Raw genomic sequence first — 22,765 nt, 5'->3', positions numbered from 1 at the left:
AAGGCTCTGTGGCCTGAGACAGGCTCCCTCTGTGTCTCAGTTTCCCTTTAGACTAAAGAACTATTTTTCAAACTGCAGGTTGCAACCCATTGGTGGGTCACAAGATCTATTTAGTGGGCTGTGATGAGCATTTTTGTGTGTCTGTGAGGAAGATTAGCCCTGAGCTAACTTCTGATGCCAATCTTCCTCTTTTTGCTGAGGAAGATTGGCCCTGGGCTAACATCCATGCCCATCATCCTCTACGTTATATGGGATGCCACCACAGCACAGCTTGATAAGCAGTGCGTGGGTCTGCGCCCAGGATCTGAACCTGCGAAACTCGGGCCACTGAAGCGGAGCACGCAAACTTAACCTCTACGCCACCAGGCCAGCTCCTGGAACATTTTTTTTTTAATGAAATAGAATAGCAAATGTTAGAGGGCATTGTGTGTGGTCAGGATAAATATCGTATCGTCAAACTCTTCTTGTTTTATATTTACATATGCATCTACTAAGTCACAAAGAAATTGTAATTCTTGCCATGAATCATGGTCACAACTTTTTAAGTCCCTGGATTAGAGGATTTCTAAGGTCTCTGAGATTGTTTCTTCAAATGGAAAAGCGTATTCTATGCACACAATATCCGTGTGTCTTATACAGTTGTGAGAATACACAGAGATGGTAAACGTGAAAGGGCTCAGGGAGGAGGTCCTCTCATTCTGCACTGACAGGAGCTGCTTCCTCTGGATCCTGACACACATCAATCCCCCAGAATCAGCACTAACCAGCTGAACAAGAGGACCACGTCTTGCATCCTATTTTAAAGATTTTTATTTATTTATTTTTTCCCCCAAAGCCCCAGTAGATAGTTGTATGTCATAGCTGCACATCCTTCTAGTTGCTGTATGTGGGACGCGGCCGAGGCCGGAGAAGCGGTGCATCTGTGCGCGCCGGGGATCCGAACCCGGGCCGCCAGCAGCGGAGTGCGCGCACTTAACCACTAAGCCACGGCCGGCCCTGCATCCTATTTTAAAATCATTGCAATAATAATTTTCTACACATGGAATCTTCCAACATCTTTGGATGTTTGTACTCCTGGTTCCCAAATCAATTAGAATAAGCTAGAATGGAGGTGATAAAAAGGAGGTGCTTGATAAGCATATGCTGTATGAGTCTGTGTGTGGGGACTGCTTGGGTGATGGACAAATGAATGGATGGATCAACCAATCAATAAATCAATCAAGACATGAACAAATGCTGAAAGAGTATTCTTTTAGACCACTGGTAAATCACTCAGCCTCTGGACACACCTTGGCAGGATGAGGCCCTCAGTCTTGCTGAAACCAATTTGCCACCCTTCCTTCACTCCCTCCCCACTGTGATCCTGCAGAGACAGGCACATCCAAATGGCTTCTTCCATAATGTAAAATGCAGAGCGGCCCCAATGATGGGTATGATAACGAATTGCCCGGAACTAGCTCAGCCACACACACTCACTCACCCACCTGTGCCTTCAGCACACGGACTGGACGTGTGGCTCTGCGCTAGGCCTCCCAGAGGAAAATGACTGATCCCTGTCCTTGAGGGGTCACATGCAGGTGGACGAAGGAGGCAAGAAAGGAGTCGTCATGCGGAACCGAGGAGGAGGAGACTAGGATTTATTGAGCACATTTTCATGCTGGGCATGTCACATGCACACATACACTCAACATAATTTCTTTCGGAGGCAGAACCCTGGAGGCACAGATTTCCCAGCTCTGGCCAGTGCCCCAGCCGACTGCCTTCTGTCAGGAAAACATGGGCGTGGTCACCAGACCCCTTATTTTATAATTCAAGTGAGTGAAACCAACAGTAAGGAGCTTGAAGGAGACCTATCCATGGCTTGGAAGCCAAATTAATGCTCAAGGGATGCTTTCTCCACACCAGCTTCCCCATCTTTGGCCTCGACATAGGATTCCATGAAGCTTTGCCAACCCAAGTGCCATCATTGCACTTCTGCAAGCTTGAAACACCAAGGTGGCCACATTTGCTCCCAAAGGACCAATTCTGTGCTCTCCACGCACGCTTTCCATCAGCAGGTGAGAACAATCTTCATGTCTGCAAATTCTTTCTCTTCCTGCTTCACTTGTCTCTCCTGGGAAGTGGTGACTTTCGGATAGTTTCTTCTTGGGCAACCTCTGGGCACGACCAAAAATGGAAACTCTTTGCCTCATTTTCTTAAACTTTCCTTTTGAGGAAAGAGGTCAAGTTGGCGAGCATCTGAGCAGGGTTTCATAGCACCAAGTGTTTCCTTAAAATGGGCAGTTACGCTTCAGTGGGGGCTGTCAGAAGAACCGAGAAAAATAATGCACTGCCCCACAAATCAAGTTTTCCCAACTTTAGAGGAAAGGAAAAAAACCTCAAAACGTATTACCATATGAAATAATAATAATAATTAACAATAATAATAATATTAATAATAATCTGACCGACCGGCAGCATCTGTTGGTTTTAATAATTTTGAGGTCTCGCAGGAAAATAAAACAAAAACAAGTGATAAAAGAAAGAAAAAACACATGGCTGAACTGTTTCAAGACCTCTGGCTTTCCGTCAGGCTCTGAGTTCAAGTTTCAGAAGTCCACCGCCATCTCCTGGCGTTCCCGAATCTTCTAGGGGCCCTTCACATTACCAGATCTGGCAGCGAGGCTGGCAAAGTAGGCACACTGGGAGGGGTCACACTGGCCAGGGGGGCCAGGAGGGCCTGGGGGGCCAGGATGTCCAGCTGGTCCTGTCTCCCCTTGAGGGCCGGGACCCCCAGGGAGCCCATCTTTAGCGTAGCCAGGTTCTCCAGGTTGACCTGGTACAAGAAGCAAAAGAAACAGTAGTTGGTTCAAGTTCCCTCTGGAGAAAATGAGCCCTGCTTTCACTGCTTCCTTCAGTGTGAACTGAGGACTTGAAACACCCTCAGAAAGAATACCCCATGGTCTGGGGGCTCTGCCCTGAGTAATCAGAATGGTCCACCTGGATATCAGGTAGTGGGAGTGCCTTCATCTGCAGAAGGGGTTGTCTTAACTGTTTGGACAAAGACAGTAATCAGGGCGCCATGGGAGAGAAATAAACAAGTGTAGACCAGTTACGGAACATGTTCTCCACCATGAGGTAGATGTGAAACCAGGCTTTCTATGTTCTTACAGGGTCTAGGAGATGTACCTGAGTTGGAAGTGGGACATCAAGTCCTCATCATTAATCATAAGCCCCAATTCATGCGTCTTTAGAGATACCTGGAGACATTCCATTATCCAATATCCAACTTGTCCCAAATATTTCGTAGTTTCTAAGCTTTATCTAAATGCTAAATTTGAACCATATATTTGGACTACATTTATCTATTCTGCAAATCATAGTCAAAGGCAATGTAAGTTGGATGTAACTGACACTTAGATAGCCCAAAATTTAGATGCAGAAAATAATATAACTTCTATGCCTCCACCTATTCAGCATCATAATATCGTATGTAATCAATTGATCTCTCTCTCTGTTTTGGCAACTGAGAAGCTCAGCGCTAAGTATTGTAGTCAACCCTAACAATGATAACGCCTCTTAAGTCTTAGCAATCACCATGTTAAAAAATCTGAGTCCCCCTATAACATAAACAAAAAATAGACTTTTCCCTTTAAAAGATCTTTAGTCATTTCATAAATTCTAAAATTCGTGAATGCTTTGGTAGTAGTCATTTCATCCATAGTCCTGCCGAGACCAAATTTTGAGACAAGCAATGATTCATTCCTTCATCTGGGAACTACTGAAGTACTGTGATTATCTCAACCTCATATTGGCAGTTATCTGCCCCTTTTAAAGGGTTTCTGTCCTGCCTTTTAATCTTTACTTGAAATTGCCTTATTTTAAAAAATATTCTCAATATTATAAGTTATTGGAAGGTAAGCTGTCAAAAATAAATATTTACAATGTATTTCTAGTTATCCTCTCATGAGAATAACAATACATGTCGACTGTAGGAAATCTGAAAAACCAAGAAGATATAAATACTAAAATTAAAATTATCTATAGGCCTAATGTTAGGAAATGATCTCAGGTAATCATATAAACTAGAATTAAATAAAAATAGAAGCCTCAGTGAGGTGGAGTTTGTAACAATCAGCCTAATTTCTTCCACCTTCTGCTTCTGAGCCTCACCTTGGAACACGATACTGCTCCAATCTAGAGATCTTCCCATATAGCCACTAGGTAGGGTGACAAACTTGTCCAGGTTTTAAAACTGAAAAGTGCCATGTCCCAGGAACCCCCTCAGCCCCAGACGAGCCAGAACTGCTGGCCATGCTGCCCCTTGGCCAGCATCCCTCAAAATATGTTCTGAGAAATAGTAATGTGGTATGAACACATGCAAAGTGGAAGAAAAAGCGTTCCACATTCAAGCGAGTTTGGGAAATGCTGGCTTAAACAAAATAAACATTATTTCTTATGCACGGTTCCTTAGCACGTGTAAGAAATTCATGTGCATTAGGAACGACTAAAAGGGAACCCGGTCCCCAGCATTGCCCAGACCTGTTTATTGCAAATTAGCTTTTGTCAGGACCATGTCATAGGAGTTTTAACTCATGGGTTACACTTCAAGAACTCATGGGGTATACTGCAGTTTTGTTAATAAGTCAAGAAGCTGGCATTTGAGAAAGATTTAATAAAAACAAATCGGTGTTCCTGTCTCCTGGTCAGTTACACCTACCCGTTTCTCCCGGCCGTTCCTGAGGCCTATGGTGATGCAGGTGGAGAGCCGCTGTGTGTTTCTCACCCCATCGTGGACGGCCACCCCCACCCTGGGGTTCCAGACACCATCCTTACCTGGGATTCCAGGGGGTCCCATCTCGCCTCGGAGGCCAACACCAGGTGCACCAGGGTCACCTTTGGCTCCTCGCTCCCCTGGTGAGAAAAACATGCCATCTGGTGGTAGAGACCCACGACAGGGCAGAGACAGGGTCCCAGCCTGCAGGAGGGGCAGGGCCAGCACTGTGCTGCTGCAGCCTTCTAGTCAAAACCACGCTTGCTCACACACACTCCACACTCGGACCCATAATTCCTGTTCACACACTCACTGACATACATTCACACTCACGTACATACTCACATTCAGAAATACACACATGTGAACACCAAAATAAATGGACATTCCCTCCTAGAAACATGCTTAAATACATGTATTTACTCGTAAATATTTACTCAAGCACATAACTTCTCAATTACATACACACATACACACATTCACACACATATTAGCAAATGTATACACACGCCCTTATACACATACAGATTCACTCAAACACAGAAACCGAGTGCACACACCCACACACTCTCTCCTATACATAACATATGTCCACATACATCCACTCACACATGTCTACACTTCCCCAGGTTCTCAAAGCATTTCACCTGACCTTTTTTCAAGAAGGAACTGGGCAATGAGCAAATTTAGCATCCCAGGTCATATGGGCATATACATAAGACAAAACTCTACTCTCAAGAAGCCTGAAATCTAATAGGATAGACAAAACAGGGCACAGAGAGCATTCGAAATATGAAGCAGAATGTGATAAGCACCATCACAGGAGTTTAAAACCACAACAGACCTTCAGAGGAGAAAGGGTCCACGGCCCATGGGAGAATATTTAAGATTATATGTGAGTTAATACTGTACAGATTTAACTAAACTGTCTTTGTCAACTTTTTTTTCATCATTCACTTTTTTCCACGTCGTTTCCAGAATATCTCCAATACGCAATGTTATATATTCTTTTGTAATCCAAACTTAAATTTTGCAAGTTCATAGAGACTGTACACCATTCTTGTTTATTGTTATAATTATTACATTTGGCCAGTATTCTGTCACAGTCTGAAGTGTTCCATACTTTATGCTTTCTTACTGACATTTATTTCATGTATTTTGTTTTAGGAAACCATATAGGTAGGACTTGCACATGAATTTAACAAGTTCAGTAAGGAGAAACACTACAAAGAATAAATGAATGAATAAAGAATTAGGGAATGGAAGATTGAAAGAGGAAGATGTTAGGGACATCCATTTCTTTAACCCCAAGGCACGAAGTGGCAGCTGAAGCCACACCCTGGGCTTTTTCCCCACCCCATGTTTATCCCTCGCCTGAGAGCAGGAGTGAATGATCAGGTTGGTGAGTTTGGCTTCAGGTCGCTCCTCACTTTCACATCTGTCTGCTGCAGAGATAGGGTATTTTGACCTGCTGCCACCCCGCGCTAGGTGAAGTGGGACTTGCGCTGCCCTTGAGGAGAGACCCACCTGTCCAGAGCACCTATGTCCAGGTAAGGCAGTCTACCTAAGAGCTGGAGAGGTAGCAGCCATTTTTAGCTGCAGTTCCAAGCCACTTTTTCCATTTTAAAGCTGGCGTTTAATGCGCACTTGCCTGGAGATTAAACATCTTACTCCTCAGTTAGTTCTAAGCTCAGAAGGGGAAAAGGGGAATTTTGTACCACTCCCTTCAACTCGAGCCGTGGAAACAGAGAGAGAACAAGAGAGCAGGAGGGAACTGATCCAGTCTTCCTGGCAGAAGCATAATTTTGCAAAAATGTCAAGTATGAAAACCTCTTATACATATGAAAAAATTATATGATGCCAAAATTCAGGGTGTTACCAAGCTACAGGGATGAGAATGGAATAAATTATGCATATTCAGTTGGAGGTGCGCCTCACATGCTAGTTCCTTCTCAGCCCCCCTGCAGACCATAAAGCACATCTCCTCCGGGTCCTCACCCACCTTTGGGACCTATTGGTCCAGAAGGTCCTTCCAGACCCACCTGCCCGGGCCGTCCTGGCTCCCCCATCAGGCCTGCCCGGCCTGGAAGCCCATCTTTTCCAGGGGGCCCTGGGGGCCCAGGTCTGCCTTGAGATGACTTCACATGCGTTGGGGGCATCTGGGCCAGGAGGTAGGCAAGTTTGGCTATGGAGCAGGAAAAACAGAGAGGCATTTCATGAAAGAGAGATAAAAGACAAAGGACAGGATGGCAACTCACGGCAAAGCTCAAAACTGGAGAGACAATAACAATGGCAGAACACCACCAATATAAACCACACCAGGAGCACACTACTTAGCACGTGTGCAGACTTGTACGTGCGCCTTCTGCCTGGGGCCGGCCACAGGGGCTGATTCAGTTGCTGATAACTGTCACTGCCTCTGGAGCCAGGCTGCCTGGGCTGGGATCCCAGTGCAGCCACTGCCAGCTGTGTGGCTTGGGCGAGCCACGTGACCTCTCTTAGCCTTCATTTCCTTTTCTATAAAAGGGAGGCAATGAAATAACACCCATCCCATTGGGTCGGTGTGAGGATGGAGTAACGAGATAGTGAGATAATGCGTGCAGAATAGTGCCTGGCACACGGTAAGTGCTCAGTGGACGCTGGCTGCTCCAATCACGGAAGGACTGACAGCAGTAACAGCAGCATCAGCATCAGCAGCAGTAGAAGGAGTTGTTGTAGTAACTGAGTTGGGAGAATTGAGGCTTGGGGCGGGATTTAAGTGGCTTACACAAAGCTATTTAATGACTTATTTGAGTGTCAAATTCCTCATCTATAAACTGAAGGGCTAGATATGATGTCATTAATGATCCTTATATCTAAAATGTTAAGATTACAGAATTGGTTGAAAAACCCACAGGTACAACTGCTGGCTGCCACGTGTTTCTACTGCACTGGGGATATAGTGCCCATCCAATGGCCACCAAGAGCTGTCTTTGTTTCCTATACAGTTACAGACCATCAGGCTAAGCTTCTTATCTTGCACATGACGTGACTGAGCCCAGAGAGGCTGGGGGCTGCCTAAGCCCCCTGGGTTTTGGTGATAAGACCAAGGCAGACTCAGGGTCCTCTGAGCACCCCGGTGATTTGCTCCCCTTCTTTGCACACGAGGTGGCAGGAGGGTGTGGTCTAGCTCTGAGACCTGGGCAAACAGCTTCACTTCTCTGAGTCTTGGTTTTCTCATCTTTAAAGTGGAGTTGATGCTTCCTCCTCCAAAGGTCGTTTGGAAGAAAGGATTCAGCCCAACAGATGTTCCATCTGAACTCATTCAAAACAGGTCTTGTCTCTGCTCTTGGGCTGGAAACTCTCCCAGGGCAGAGGCCATTTCTGTCACTGATAAATTTAACAACCAGAAGGCAGAACGTGGAGACCCCTAGACAGGAGACCTCAGGACAGACCCACCCAGTGGTACCCACCATTCCAGCCTTTGGTTTCCCTCTTTTCATCACCTCCCTCCCTTCCCCACCCAACCCCAGCTCCTTGCCATCTGCTCCAGGTAATGGTCTCTGGCTCTCCTGTGAATGGAGATGGACCATGTTCTCCTGGACTTTCCAAGAAGGCTAGGATGAGGGTCTTCTTGTTCAATGCTGCATCCCTGTACCCAACTCAAAGACTGACATATGGTAGGTGCAAGATAACTGTCTAAGACATGACCACATGAAATAACTGTGCCCTCCCATTTGGTCCATCTGTGCCTGGGAAGACTCATGGATTTCTCATCTTCCCTGTCACAGAGTTGTCTGTGACCTTCTTGTCCTAACAGTTTCCATTACCAAGGGAAGTGGGAACATGGTGGTTAAGAGCGAGGATCTTCAGCGAGGCTGCCTGCATGCAAACCTTGTCAGACATTTACCACCTCTTTGGCCTCCACTAAGTTACTTAGCTTCTCGGCTCCTAGCAACTCAGCTCCCAACCACGAGATGGCTGGGAGGTTTCCACGAGTTAACATGTGCGAGTGCTTAGAACTCCACCTGACATATGGCAAGCCCTACAAGCTGGCGTTATTACTATTACCTTCCTACCTTTCTTCCTCCCTGAGAGTCTGCTATGTGTCAGGCTCATGCGAGACTGTAGGATTTAACAATAAATTTAATACAGTAGGATTAAAAGGATTCTAGCTCCTTGAAAGCACTGTGTGTGCCTGCTCCCCTCGGAGTCTTTGCACATGCTATTCCAAAGGACTGAGGTCTCATCCTTTCTTCCAGCTCAGACAGCCCCTCCTCCAGGAAGCCTTCCCTCATCTGTTCCCTGCCCTCTGAATTATCTTAGGTACTTTCATCTGTCCTCTTTCAATGCCCTTTGTGCCAAATTAAATCACAGAATTTTTCTTATTGTATTGAAATCATCTTATCTGTTTCCTTATCCATCTCTTCCCCAGGGTGGGCAGAGAGTTCTGTGAGGCCCACTGCAGGCCTACCAAATTGCTTGTTAATTAGATAAATGATTGAAGGCACAGAATAAATGGTTGATCGTGGCAGAGCTGGTTTTGTTGATGGTGAGCTGCCCCTACTAGAGGTAATCAAGAAGAAGTAACTCAAGCTTCACTACAAAGAAGTTTAGAGAGGGATCTATTGGATCCCTGCTGGATCCTGCAAGGTGCTCCTCAATCCTGATTTCTACACATAAGCTAATCTTCAGACACCTTTTCTAAACTGGGTTGCAGAAGTACCAAAGGATGAACAAAAGCACTGCTTCCAGGCACTTAAAAGCACCCAGGCCCGCATCTGAACGGCTGTGATAAAGTCCAGCTACTCACTTTCCAGCTGTTTGCTGAGTTCTTCTTGGATGAGCCGCCGGAGGGTGTCCAGGGATGGAGATTCCCCCTAAGAGGGAGGAAAGGTGGAGTTATTTATCTTCCCAGTAACTCCTGCCACCCAAGACCCTTGATGGCTCAGGAAGCCAAGAGGGTCGTGGGCTATATCGACCATATTTTCATACCACATTTTCCTCGTCCAATCCTTTACACATCTAGAATTTTCTTCCCCTTACCATGTCATGCAGGCAGCATCATCCCATTTTATACAGCACCCCAGACTTCAGGCTCTCTGAGGCCCCTGCTGCCCCTCCCTCCACACCCTTCCCATTCCTTAGCTGTATCTCCTCCTGCACAAATCACTTTCCAAGCACTGGACCTGGGCGGTCTGGCCCCGAGTCTGCCCCTGCTTTGGCTCCAGGCTCACATGGTGACTTACTATTCTTAGAAGAATCTATGAGAGTGTTCCTCACATCATATTGGCTCATTCCTCATCATATGACTCCTTCAGGACAGTGTCCACCCGCCCAGGGTGAGGGTCTTACTGTGTTCATCTCTGCAGTCCCAGCATCTGGCATGGGGCATGGCATGAGATGGATTCCATTTCCTTATTCTCTTTATTTTTCTGGACAAGAATCTTTTATGACAGTCCCAGAATGTCCATTTTTACCCGCAGTGGCAGGACCAGGAGGGCTTGGTAAGGACCCAAGGGGGCTTTGGAAGCCCACCAAGTCCTCCAGCCCCTGAACTTGGCAGAGAGACAGGCTCTGGCTGCCCAGCCTCTTTCAGGGTGGCTGGAACTCAGGCCACCATGAAGTGACAGAACCACAGAGCGTCAGAGCTGGCAGGGACACTGGAGATCCCCTAAACCTATGCTCTGAGGACTGTGAGGGTCTCTAGAGGACCATGTGGCCTACTGAGAAGGGAAGGGGAGGCCATGTGGACTGGAAAACCAGCCCCCACCAACGCTTCCACCAGGGCCAGTCTTTTTCTTCCTATAGCCGATGTTACAAGTTTGCATAAAATAAGAGTTCAGCCACTGGAATAAAATATGTTGAAAGAAAAAAAAAAAAACCTGCTTTAAATAGGCCTTTGCTTTTCATTTGGCAAAAGTGAGACCCAGAGGGAAGAGCGAGTACCCCAGGTGGGCAGAGAGAAGAGAGGAAAAGCCAGGCACAGACCTAATGGCGAGCCATCCCAAGGAGAAGCTCAGATCACAGAGCTGGCTGTGTCTTCTCAGGCGACTTTGGCACAGGGTCTTAGGGCAGAAGAGCTCTCCAGCCCAAGGAAGGAGGATTGCTTACACTGGGACAGAAGGCAGACCAGGAGAGGGACTCTACATTTGAGCACTTCTTAAGCTATGCACGTTATTTTCCTGAATCATCACAACAAACCTGTTAGGAGAAGATATCCTTACCCTTTTTGACAGACATGCAAGAGCCAGCTCAGAGAGGGAAAGTAACCTGCCCCTGGTCACACAGGTGACTGGGATCTATAATCTGGCCCCTCTGAAGGCCACACACCTTCCCTTAGGCTCCAAGGAGCCCCAAGTGTGAGGCAACACCAGCACACTTACCCTCAGTCCCGGAAATCCTGGCTGGCCTGGAGGCCCCGGGGGCCCAGCCGGTCCATTCTCTCCAGGTGGTCCTTGGGGGCCCATCAGGCCTGTGTGGCCTTTGTGGCCTGGGATTCCAGGGTCCCCAGGCTGGCCCTTCCCGCCGGGAGCTCCTTTGTCACCTTTGACCCCGGGATCTCCCTAGAGGAGGAAGGAGGCGTGTCAGTGAGCAAAAGACTGAAGGTGCACCGGGGCAGACAAGTCTGCTGCAGCCGCAGGAGGGATCCCCCAGGTCTCTGGCTCCCGGGCACTGGAAAGGAGACCTCAGTCCTGGCAGACCCCTGTCTCAGAGCTGGTTGCACAGATGAGGACGTGGGGCCCAGAGAGACAAAGCCACCTGCCCAAGGTCACGCAGGCAGTCTGCAGAGGACAAGACAAGAATTCTGTCTCCAAATCCCAATCCCGCGCTCCAGCCAGTAGTGTGGCTGCATCCGCCTGCCTGGAGAAGGCCGGTCACCAAGACGACTGCCAGAGCTGCGGGCCCACGTCTGCCGCCGTGTGTCCTCTGTCCGCTGCAGGGACAGCGGCACTCTCTAGACAGAAGTGTCTCCCTCGCAGGTAATCTCCCGCTCCCTTCTCTCAGCTCTAGCGGGCCCACAGAGGATGACACTGCCTGGGACCCTTTTCTCCCCATCGCTGACCCAAAGTTTAAAGTCCTGGATCAATGCTTTGGGAACCATGGCAACCATGGGACCGTCCAGTCCTCTGCCTTCTGTGCTACTGTGTGTCTAACCAGCAAAGCCCAGTTGTCGGTGGGTCTGAAAATATGGTGACCACATTAACAGCCTCCGGGTATAACAGGACTCCATTGCTGGCATGCAGCAGAGAGAGGGCGGAACAGGGAGAAAAAGAAGAGAAACAGATGATAACTGGAAAGGTGCCGTGGCTATGAACATGACCCAGAGCCAGAGAAAAGGAAGACTGTGCAGTTAGGAGACATCTCCCACATATGTGCTTGGAGGCAAAACAAAAGGAGCAAATAATGGACCAAGTCTGATAGATTGTGGAGTAAATAAAAGGTGTCTGCATATTGATAACAATAACACATACCCACACGGTTCTACATGTACACACTCGAAAGATAAAAGGCAAATGCACAGTGATGGACCTTGGGAAGGGGACATGGACTAAAGGGCGTGGTGGCAGGGTGCCTACTTTTTGTTGCATTCACATTTTTTGCAATTTGCGTTGTTTAACTGTGTGTCTGTCTTGCTTTTACAACAATAACAAAAAGAGCAGTGAATTATTAAAAAAATTAATTTAGCCAGATTCGAAGGAGTCACCTCAATTTCTCATGTGTGATGCATTTCATGGGCTCATTGTCATCCGTGGGTGATCTTAAGTTCCGGGGTCGATGAGAGTCCTGGAGCTTCAAGCACCTGAATACCGAGGCCCCATCACACTGTGGTACAGCATTTCCTATTCATTAAACATCTCAATATCGCTTTGCGGTGAGAGGACTCATCCATATTTCAAATGTTCCCAGGAGTGCCAATGAATGGGGAGCCTGAGTCCCCCTGGCAATGTTCCATGAAACCACTTAACAGGGGAAGGCAGCTCTCCATTTATTGATTAGGCATGAGAGGATAAATTCATATTTGTGGTCTAATTCCCTGGCTCCCAACCAAAACTCAAGACACTCCCGGCAGCCATAGCTCCCGGGGATACTCGTGTGACACTGGCATGGGGGAACCTCAATTCCTTCTCAGCCACAGCCGCCTTCCTTGGCTCCATCCTTAGGAACCAAGAGTCACAGGACAGAGGAATCAAAGCCACTTAGAGGGAGGGAGGGAGAGAGATCCAGAGAGGCTGAGAAGCCCTGACATTCTCTGCTCCCACTTTTCTGTCTCCTCTGGCCTGCAGGGGAAACTGGCTCCTTCACCCATCCAACTCGCAAGGAAAGCCGAGATAAATTCTCTGCAGGACCACAGAAAACAAGCCGGGGGTGGGGTGTGGGGTGTGGAGTGGTGGTGACATTCATGTTTTGCAACAGTGTGACAGTGTGGCGGTTGACCAAATGGAGGATTGTGGGCAAACGAGATGTTTAATTCCTCCAAAGAGAGCGACAGTCATCACGTCACGAGTGAGAGAATGCTCCCCTCCCCCCGCTGGCATTTCTGCCAAAAAAAAAAAAAAAAAAGATTTTCCCCTTGTTGTTTTTTGGAGGAGTGAAATGTAAAGAAAAGCTTCCTGAGTGTGGCGCCAAGGCAATTCATTATGGGAAAATCTGTTCCCTTGTCACCTCCAGCGAGAAATCTGGCTCCAGGCAAACTGGCACTTTCTGAGCCAAGCACGTCATGCTTGGGCATTGGTACATGGAGAGAAGGAAATCTGTCATAGTCTCAGAACACTTGCCTTTGAATTTGTAATTGCAGTGATTTTATGCCTTAAAATAACAACCAAAAAAAGAAAAATAAAAAAATAACAACATTGACTACAATAATATCAGGGGAAAAGAGCCTCCCTTTGTGGGGCTCATGAACACAGATGCCACCATGCCAGCCACCTCTCCAGGCCTGGCTGGTCACTAACCGCCTTGGACAAAGTCCCCTGGCCGCCATAAAAAGGTCACATTCTGGAGCTACCTCCCCCACTTACCCTTTCTCCTTTGGGTCCTGGTTCTCCGGGCTTCCCAGGGACACCCTGCAATGAAACCCCAGGGAGGATGGTCACTGAACCACGGCCACCCCACCTGTGCTGGCATCTTTGCCTTCTCAGTTCTTCTACACGATCCTGTGTGCTGAAGAGAAGGGATCTTGAGAAATCAGGTCCTCCAAGAGCTCCTCACTACTGGTCCAGTCATTGCAGGCATCGACCTGCTTCTCTTCTCTCCTCCTGCTGAGGCCCACCCTGGACCAATGGCACCAGCCCACGGTCGGGCCCTCGAGGATTCCTCCTCTACCACTCTCAGAACAAATCCCACTCCCCTTAACACACCAGGGAGACCCTGCATGAATTGGTCCTCGATAATCTCTCATTGCCCCCGCTGCCCTGGCTGACTCTACTCCCACCAAACTGAATGACTTATATAACTCCCTGATGCAGGGAGCATGCGGTGCTGCTGTTTCGTGGTCTTTGTTGATCATCTTCCCTCTGCCTGTAGCATGCTCCCCATCTGTTGTGAACTGCATGTTTGTGGCCCTTTAAAATTCATATACTTGAGGCCGGCCCAGTGCCATAGTGGTTAAGTTTGCGTGCTCCACTTTGGCAGCCAGGTATTCACAGTTCGGATCCCGGGCGCAGACCTACATATCGCTCATCAAGCCATGCTGTGGCAGGCGTCCCACGTATAAAAGTAGAGCAAGATGGGCATGGATGTTAGCCCAGGGCCAATTTTCCTCAGCAAAAAGAGGAGGATTGGCAACAGATGTTAGCTCAGGGCTAATCTTCCTCATCCAAAAAAAAAAAAAAATACAAATGTTGAAGCTGTAATCCCCAATGTGATGGTATTGGGAGGTGGGGTCTTTAGGAGGTAATTAGGTTTAGATGAGATCCTGAGGGTGTCGCCTAATGTTGGGATTAGGGAGGGTGGACATGAAGACAAGGTTGCCCCAGCCAGTACAAGAAAAGAGAGAGGGAAGGGAATCTGCAGGCATCTTGGTCTTGGACTTCCCTGCCCCCAGAGAGAAATACATGTCTGTTGTCTTAGCCACTCAGTCTGCGGTAATTTTATAGCAGCCAAGCTGACTAAGACGCTATCCCTCTGTCCAAATCACTAACTCCCACCTGGCCTTCCGGCCTCCCCTCCTGGAAGCCCTCCTGGACCACTCAACACTTAGGTAGGGGCCCTCTTTTGTTCCCACAGCACCCACCCACCTCCTGGAGGGCAGTCACGTTGAGGCCAGAGACACTGCCCCGCAGTCCCCTCTGCGGGGACACTTTCCTGCTTCTGGGATCCACTCTACCTGGAACGTGCCTGCATTCCTCTTTGCCCCAGCCCCTCTGCCACTTCCCCTGGGAAGCTTTAGCTAGTCTCTCTGGCCAGCGTCTGTCTTCACACATGTGTTACTTTGCCACTGGCTGACATCCAACTTCCTTTCTCCCCAGATGAGGTGACAGGGGTGTGTTATCTGCTTCCCTCTTGGGCCACAAGCATTTGGAAAGCAGGGCCTGTGCGTATTCACGTCCCAGCTCTCTCTGTTCACATCCCCAACCCTGCTCTGCAGGTAGCAGGTGTTCAGGAACTATGAACTGTAGGGCTTGGAATCGGGGATCAGTCAGCCCAGGGCTCATGTCCCGTCTCCTGCTCCATAGATAGAAGGATTCTCTAGAGAAGAAAACCAAGAGAGCAAACCATCTCCAGCTCTTCCAAGCAGGGACAAAATCTGTCGTTTCAGTCCCAGCTCCTTTCAGTGCATCCCCTTAATGCAGGGGCCACACTCAGCCCTGTGACCTGTGCAGAGGGGAGGTGTGAGGCACAGCCCTCATTCTCACAGGCTCACAGCCTGGCCAAGAGGCAGATACTGGCATGACTGATTCTTACAAGGAAGATGGGTTTATTTCTGTAATAGAAGTACAAAAAGGAGCTCGGGACCCTGGGAGAAAGAGTATGATTCTGTGTGTTAGGAGGCATGGAATCTTGAAGGACAGATAAAATTTAATAAGCAGAGGCAGTAAGGAAAGCCCCGTTAGGTGGACAGAAAAATGAGGACCAAGCGCTGGAGATGGGAAGTGGGGACATGGTGTGCACAGGGCAGCAGGAGGCAGGAGCTCACATTGGAAAGAGAGAATGGGGTCAGATTGGGGAAGACCTCGGTGCCTGCTCAGAGGCTGGACGTTAGCTGACAGGCAACGGGGAGCCAGAGAGAGTGTAGGCAGCAGCCCTCAGAAGCAGGAGCTGGCCGTGTTTTCCCTCCACTCTGTCCAGCGAGCAGGAGGAAACAATGATTGATCAATGAGTGAGCAATACGCCCCGTGTGTGGAAAGCTTGGCTGGGGCAGGGGGCAAATGCTTCCCAGATATGGAGCCATTTGATCTGGCTTCAAGGAAGAGACCCTCTCCCTCCCCCAGTTAAGAAAGTAACCCAAAGGCACAGAGTGAAAATGGGTCTTCCTCATTCAAGAGGGAGTGTGTGGACTTTGAAATGGATACCAGGATTACCACAGAATTCCTTTCTCAGCATTCATTCATTTTTTATTCATTTCTCATCAAATATTTTTGGTACCTACTCTGTGCTGGGCTCTGGGGCTTGGGCAGAACAGAGCAGGGTGATAAGACAGAGGATAATGGGATATCTGCTTTGCTTTGAGTGGTCAAGGAAAGTCAACAAAGGCGACATTGTAGCACAGACCTCAGAATGAGTAGGGCTAGGCATGGGAAGGGGTGGGAGAGTGAGAGTACAGGTTTGTGAAAAGAGGGCCCTTGGGAAAGAACTTGGCAAGTTGCAGGAACCAAAAGGCCAGAGGGACTGGAGCTTAGAGAAGGAGAGGTAGTGGGCACGGCCGGAGCATCTGGACTGCACTGAGAGTGCCAGGGGATGACAGAGCTGAGGTTTGAACTGGGAAATGATATGATCTCATGTATGTTCTACAAACATAGAACATAAGAACCCATCTGGCTGCTGGGTGGAGAAGGACTGTAGAGGGGCAAGGCTGGATACAAGGAAACTAGCTAGGAGGTCACTGAATCCTCCAGGTGAGAAATGATGACAGACTGGTTAGGGTCCTAGTAGTAGAGATGGAGAGAGTTGGACAGAGTTGAGAGGTACTGTGGAGTGAGCATCAACAGCATCTGTCGATGGACTGGATACAGAGAGATAGGTAAATGAAAAAGACATATCGAGATGGCACCCCTGGACTGGCTATATGATTTGTGGGCCCCGTGCAAAATTAAGATGTGGATTCTTGTTCAGAAAGCATGAAGGATTTCAGGACAGTGACAGCAGAGCATTGAAACGAGTGCAGGAGCTCTGCTAAGCACAGGGCATGTGTTGCCCACCTGTGAAGCCAGCCCTGTGTCTCCCAAAGGAAAGGGTCACCAAGGGGAGAAGAGGTGAGTGATACTTGCCTCCTTGCCTGGTACTCCTTTCTCTCCTGGCTCTCCCTATGAAACAGAACAAAATATCAGCTGGATCTGCAGCATCAGCACATTGCAAGTAAGATGACTGTCTTAAAATAGACATTTTTACTCAAGTCATGCTCCAGCAAAGACGACAATCAATGGTTTAGCCAACCAAGAACATCCCAAACAGATTTCTTTGGTCAGTCTGTGCAGAGGAAAACAAAAAAGAGTCCCAGAGTGGGAAGGGTTGCCACGAGTTCCGGGCTTCTCATCTATGGGATGGCTGTGACTCCACCAAGAGGGCCTCCAGGATATCAATTTGACAAATTATCTAGTTGTGGTAGGAAAGCCTCTCTGAGAAGCAGGCTCACAGTTGGGAAATGACACACCAACTCTGCGCTCTGGATTCAGCCTGTCTGGCTTCAAATCTTGGCTTCTTCACTTACCGGCTCTGTGACCTTGGACAATTCCCTTATAACTTCCTTAAGCTCTCTGTGCCTCAGTTTCTTCATTGGTAAAATGGGAATAGTAGCCATACCTTGCCCTCAAATGATCTGCTATTATCATGACTAAAGGAATAATTGTTGTAACAAGTATAGAAGAGTGGGTACCTGGCAGCTCCATGGCAGCCAGGTTTTTAATAAGAGGATGGAGAAAGAGGCATGGGCCTTCAACAGTTGGGCAACTGAGCGAACAGGTTCAAGTAAAGATCAGTGGACAGAGCCATGTTAGGGCTTGGGCTACATGGTAGGCAAGGGCAAAAGGGGTCACCTTGAGTGGCTGGGCTGGGCTGGCAGTGGGGAACCCTGGGGGCCAGAATTAAACTGGAGGGGGGATGGACAGGAACATGGGTAAGTTTCTACTCTTGCATGTTACATACAACACTCATTCACTGCTCAGCAGCCCAAGGTGTGAGCTGTAGCACCAGAATGTAGTGCAGAATGCACCAGGGGGCTTGGCTGGAAATGCTTGAATCCCACAGCATCCCTCTGCCCAGACACCTGGCAAAGACCACCCTACAGCTTCTCTGCATCAAACTGTCAAGTGGGGAGCCCTGGACTCCAGCGCTAGCTGGAGCACAGACTGACCATGCGGCTTTGAATAAACCACCTACATGTTCTGCCTCTATAGCCGAAACTTGCTCATCTGTGAAATGATTTTGAAGGGTCCCTGAAGTTCTGGGAACATTATCACCACCACTACCCCACCACAGCCATAATTCAAATACTTTATATTTATAGAGCACCTGCAATGAGCTGGGCACCATTGCTAAAACCTTTACATAAATCATCTCATCTAGTCCTCAGGGGAAGGTGCTGTTATCCCCATTTGAATAATGAGGAAGCCCAGGCATGGAGGTTAAGAGACTTTCCCAAGACCTCATGATTAGGAAGAGTAGAGCCATGCAACTGTGACATCTGGCTCACGTTGTAGCCAGTGCACTCCTTTGTCTCCCACACCATGATGCAACTCTGATCACACACCAAATCATTGTAATATGAGCAGATGGACCTGAGGACACCGGAGGTGGCAGGAAACATACTGAACAGGAACCTCACACCTAGAGGCAGCCATCTTGGCCCCCACCAGGATTTCTGCTTACCGAAGGACCACGGGGACCCAGGAAGCCAGGGAGTCCTGGGCTGCCATTTTCTCCTTTGTTTCCCTTTTGGCCCTGCAGAGGAAAATCAGGGAATTAATTCCTCAAGGTCAAGTGCCAACTCAAGAAGATTCAGAAACCTCATAACCCCTCTGTATTCTGAAGCCTGAGACATCAATAAAATAGAATACTTCTTTCCTATAATGGAGGGGAATAGGGTAGAGAGACATACAGGGTACTGTGAATCCTGATAGCGCTGTCATGGGGTGGGGGAGCAAGATGAGAATTTCCCTGTAAACAGTTGATGGCCTTTCCATTCAAAGCAACAGAAACACAATAGGACAAATATTTAACAAAAAGCACCCTGATGTATGTGTGGCCCTTCCAAGTAGCCCTCCAACGAGGTAGTATATTTCTTCCCAATGGGACACCAAGGCTCATTGTTTAGTAGGGTCACTTTTTGGAAAAAAGCCTTTGGGAATCTTTCGGCTTCAACCTTTCTGGGAAGCCATCATATGTGGGTCAGCTCTTCTGGGACCAGCTCTGCACTGGGAGTGAATCCAGCCTCATGACCCAATCCCACCCCATCTGCTCTTTCTCACCAGCAGCAACAAGCCTCAACCATGGCTCCTGAGGAACATCGTTACATTTGCTAAGGAGTTAGACTCCTTTAGCACAGCCGTCCCTGGTCCAACAGGAAGATGGGTATCCACCTGGGTGACCAGATGCCTGGTTTGCCTGGAAATGATTTCCCAGGTTTCCCAGGATACAGGATTTTTAGTGCTAAAACCAGGAAGGTTACTGGAAAACCAGGATGGGCTGGTCCCCCTAATTTCCACAGTGACAACAGTTAGCTGACCAGACTGGTATGCCCATTGCCCACTGCAATTGTTGCTTGACTACCACACCATGAGGGTGGTCTTCTCAATGCCGCTGCCAACTTTAGCAAATAAACATACAAGAAGCCTGGGGCTGGAGGAGATTAGTGGACAGGCACTGAAGTATCTAACCCTAGAATCCATCAAAGCCCCATCTTCCCCATCTTGTCTCCCCATTTGCCAGATCTGAACCCCAAATCCTGAATCCCCTATCCAGTGCCCAGGACTCCGCTGATTACTAATGGCTTCCTGTTTCTACTATCTATCCATTGTTCCTTCTTGCTCTCCCCAACCCTCAGCTCCCAACCAGCAGGAGGACGTTATTCAGACAAATCTGTGCTATACCCATTTCCCATGTTGCATGGTTACCCTGTCATCTGAGATAGTAAATGTTGGTGGGCCTGACCCTGTCCTTCATCCTCTAAAAACATCAAACAACTACCATGCAGCCTTATTATATATTGTTTCAGTCTTTCATAGTTTTTTCCTTTTGGATGCCTATCGTTGTGGACAACAGAGAGCCAAGGGCATGATCATATGTATGTCAAACTTTGGAAGAAGTCTTTCCTGGATCCTCTTGCCTCCAGTCTATTTCTACCACTGAAACTCCACAGTTTCCCACCAATGCTTCTAGGGCTGGAGAACAGACAATTTGTGATATGAGCCACATCCCTTTTCAAAGCTTGCCTGATTCCATCCCATAGCAGTGGGAGAATACTCACTGGGCTTCCTGGAGTGCCAGGGTCCCCTGGAAATCCAGGTGATCCATTCTTACCCTGGTGGAAGAAACACAAGTAATAATTCTGCCAGGACTCTCTGCCAGCGCATCACAGAGCAGGACAATGGAACAGAGAGATTGTCAGTTGTCAAGAACCTGATTTCACTCCTAGGACTATTACTCAGACCAGCATGGCTCTCAATAAACCACTTCATTACTTGGAGGATGTTTTTCAACTTGTAAAAGAAGCTTGTAATATTTAATTCATAAAATTGTTGTGGAATTAAATGAGTTCACGTCTATGACAAAGCCTAGCCTGGTTATTGCTGCCCACAGCATAGGCACAGTAAACAATCATGACCACATTCATTCATTCATCCATTCATCCTTCAACTCAGATGCTGTCTCAGGGAACAAACAAACCATCCAACACAAAAGCACTCAACATCACCGCAGCATTGTTCTCAGCTCAGGATGCATTTCCTAATCCTCCACTAGGGGCACGTATATTGAATAGACGAGGATACTGAGACAGAAGAAAAAAGGCTTGTGTGGAGTCATGCAACTACCAAATGGAAAGTCCATTCACTCCAGATTCTACAACTGACTCTCACAATTCTAACATTCTCTAACTTGATGAGTATCTTGTGCACATTTGTAATTTTGATAAATACATTTAACCAATAAGATCCCTGCTGGCATAAAAATAAGAAAGTTCAAGAACGCTTCTGGCTACCATCTTTGAGGATCAGACAAATTCCTATTAAGCCTAAAATTCCCAGCGCAACTCCACCAGGCTGAGTTGGTCACTTCCTCTGCCGGTCACTTTCCTCTCTCTCAGGACTTTCCCCCACTGGATGGCTGTGTCTCTACCTGGGTCTCTTCCCTGCCAGGAGTAACCCAAAGAACAGTTTGTGCCTCATCTCTCTATATATGCGCAGCATCTAGCACAGTGCCAGATAGACAGGAAGTGCTCTGCTAGGTGAATGAACCAAGAACATGGTAGGAAATCACTCTCCATTGATCTTTAACCAAAAAGTGCTAATGCACTATAATCTGAGAAGCATGCATTCACAAAGGCACCAACTTCATGGAAACACATTACAACAAAAGGAAGCTAACACTGCCCAGGCACTACCTCCATGTCAGGCTTCACATGCATTAACTCACTTACTGCTCACGACAGATGCAAATACCACCATTTTACAAATGGGGAACCTGAGGCACAGAAATGCTAAGCAAACCTGCCTGGGAAGGAAGTGAAGGAGCTGAGCTTTGAACCCTGGTGGCACTGACCTCATCCAATACTACTCCACCCCTCATTAAAGACATGGCTTGTTGGTTAGTGATCATAAATAGAGCTTCCACCCTGTGCCTCAAAACTGCACATGTGATTGTGGGTGATTCATGTGCCTCATCTCAACAGATCCTGCCAGTGTAGGGTGGATGTCTTTATCCCCATATTACAGATGAAGAAACCGAGGCACAGAGCAAGCACAAGACCTGCATGGGATTGTCAAGCCAGTAAGCACTGAGATCGAGCAGCCAGCTGGTATCTGCCTGCTCCCCCATTCCTCCTTTCCAGGGAAGGCTGCACGATGGCTCCTCCCTGCAGCTCACCCTGCCCATCTACCAACCCATCTGTGTCCCTCTAAAAATACGCACTTTGGCTCATCCCTATGGTAATTATATCTCTCATCCTTCTCCCTCTGGTCCTCTCTGTTTGCAGGGAGGATAAGGGCCAAGACACATTAGCACACAGTGCCAACACAGGCGGATGTGCACAGAAGGAGTGGCTCTGGGCAGCCACCTGTCACCTGCCAGAGTGCCGGAGGCTGATTGGGGCTGGGACCTGGCTCCCTCATGGACCGCGGGCCACTCCTCAGTCCCACTTGTCTTCATGGAACCCCTTGGTCTCTGTGACTCTCAGGAATGAAGGCCATATCCCCATCCCCCACGGCTCTGAGCTCTAAACACCTTTTCCAAGACCCCTCCCACCAGGGGGATGGTTCTGAGAAGGAAATCCAGCACACACAGGCTCAGAGAGGTGCTTAATCTGCAGACTCTTGAACTAGACTGCCTGAGTCTAGATCCCGGCTCTGCCACTTACTAGCTGTGGGATTTCGGGCAAGTTACTGGACCCCTGTGTGCCTCCATTTCTCATGTGTGAATGGAGACAGTAACAGCACCTGCCTCACAGGGTTTGGGGAGAACTCAGTGAGTGAATTATGCAAATGATGGTGCAATCCCTCACATCGCACTCTGCAATATTTCCTGGAAGCGCCCCATAAATATTCCGTGTCTGGTTCAAGGTTGTGTGAACCTGCGGAGGTTGCTAGGAACCTTCTCTTCACTCAGGAAAGCAGATCAATTCCAGTTGAGAGAGAGCGAGGTTGTCAGAGAAATAACCGG

General features: G+C 48.1%; 1 protein-coding gene across 2 annotated transcripts in view; it reads right to left on the bottom strand.

Annotated features, from left to right (window-relative positions):
- Positions 1–2,564: 2,564 nt before the first annotated feature.
- COL22A1 (collagen type XXII alpha 1 chain) overlaps positions 2,565–22,765 on the bottom strand; it is a 263,198-nt gene continuing 242,997 nt past the window's right edge. For both annotated transcript variants that reach the window (XM_004431045.3, XM_087447112.1), the window contains exons 55-63: positions 20,358–20,411; positions 18,761–18,832; positions 17,164–17,199; positions 13,756–13,800; positions 11,119–11,298; positions 9,546–9,612; positions 6,756–6,938; positions 4,816–4,893; positions 2,565–2,815 (exon numbers count right to left, since the gene is read on the bottom strand). In XM_004431045.3, coding sequence (XP_004431102.2) covers positions 2,628–2,815; positions 4,816–4,893; positions 6,756–6,938; positions 9,546–9,612; positions 11,119–11,298; positions 13,756–13,800; positions 17,164–17,199; positions 18,761–18,832; positions 20,358–20,411 — 903 coding nt within the window. In that variant the 3' untranslated portion in view covers positions 2,565–2,627. The remainder of the gene's footprint in view (positions 2,816–4,815; positions 4,894–6,755; positions 6,939–9,545; positions 9,613–11,118; positions 11,299–13,755; positions 13,801–17,163; positions 17,200–18,760; positions 18,833–20,357; positions 20,412–22,765) is intronic.

Source organism: Ceratotherium simum, chromosome 23 (genome assembly GCF_057802395.1).
Source record: "Ceratotherium simum simum isolate JZ-2026a chromosome 23, ASM5780239v1, whole genome shotgun sequence".
In the NCBI taxonomy this organism is placed as follows: Eukaryota; Metazoa; Chordata; class Mammalia; order Perissodactyla; family Rhinocerotidae; genus Ceratotherium; species Ceratotherium simum.
The sequence above is the reverse complement of the archived record's forward strand: the minus strand, read 5'-3'. Positions and strand labels throughout refer to the sequence as shown.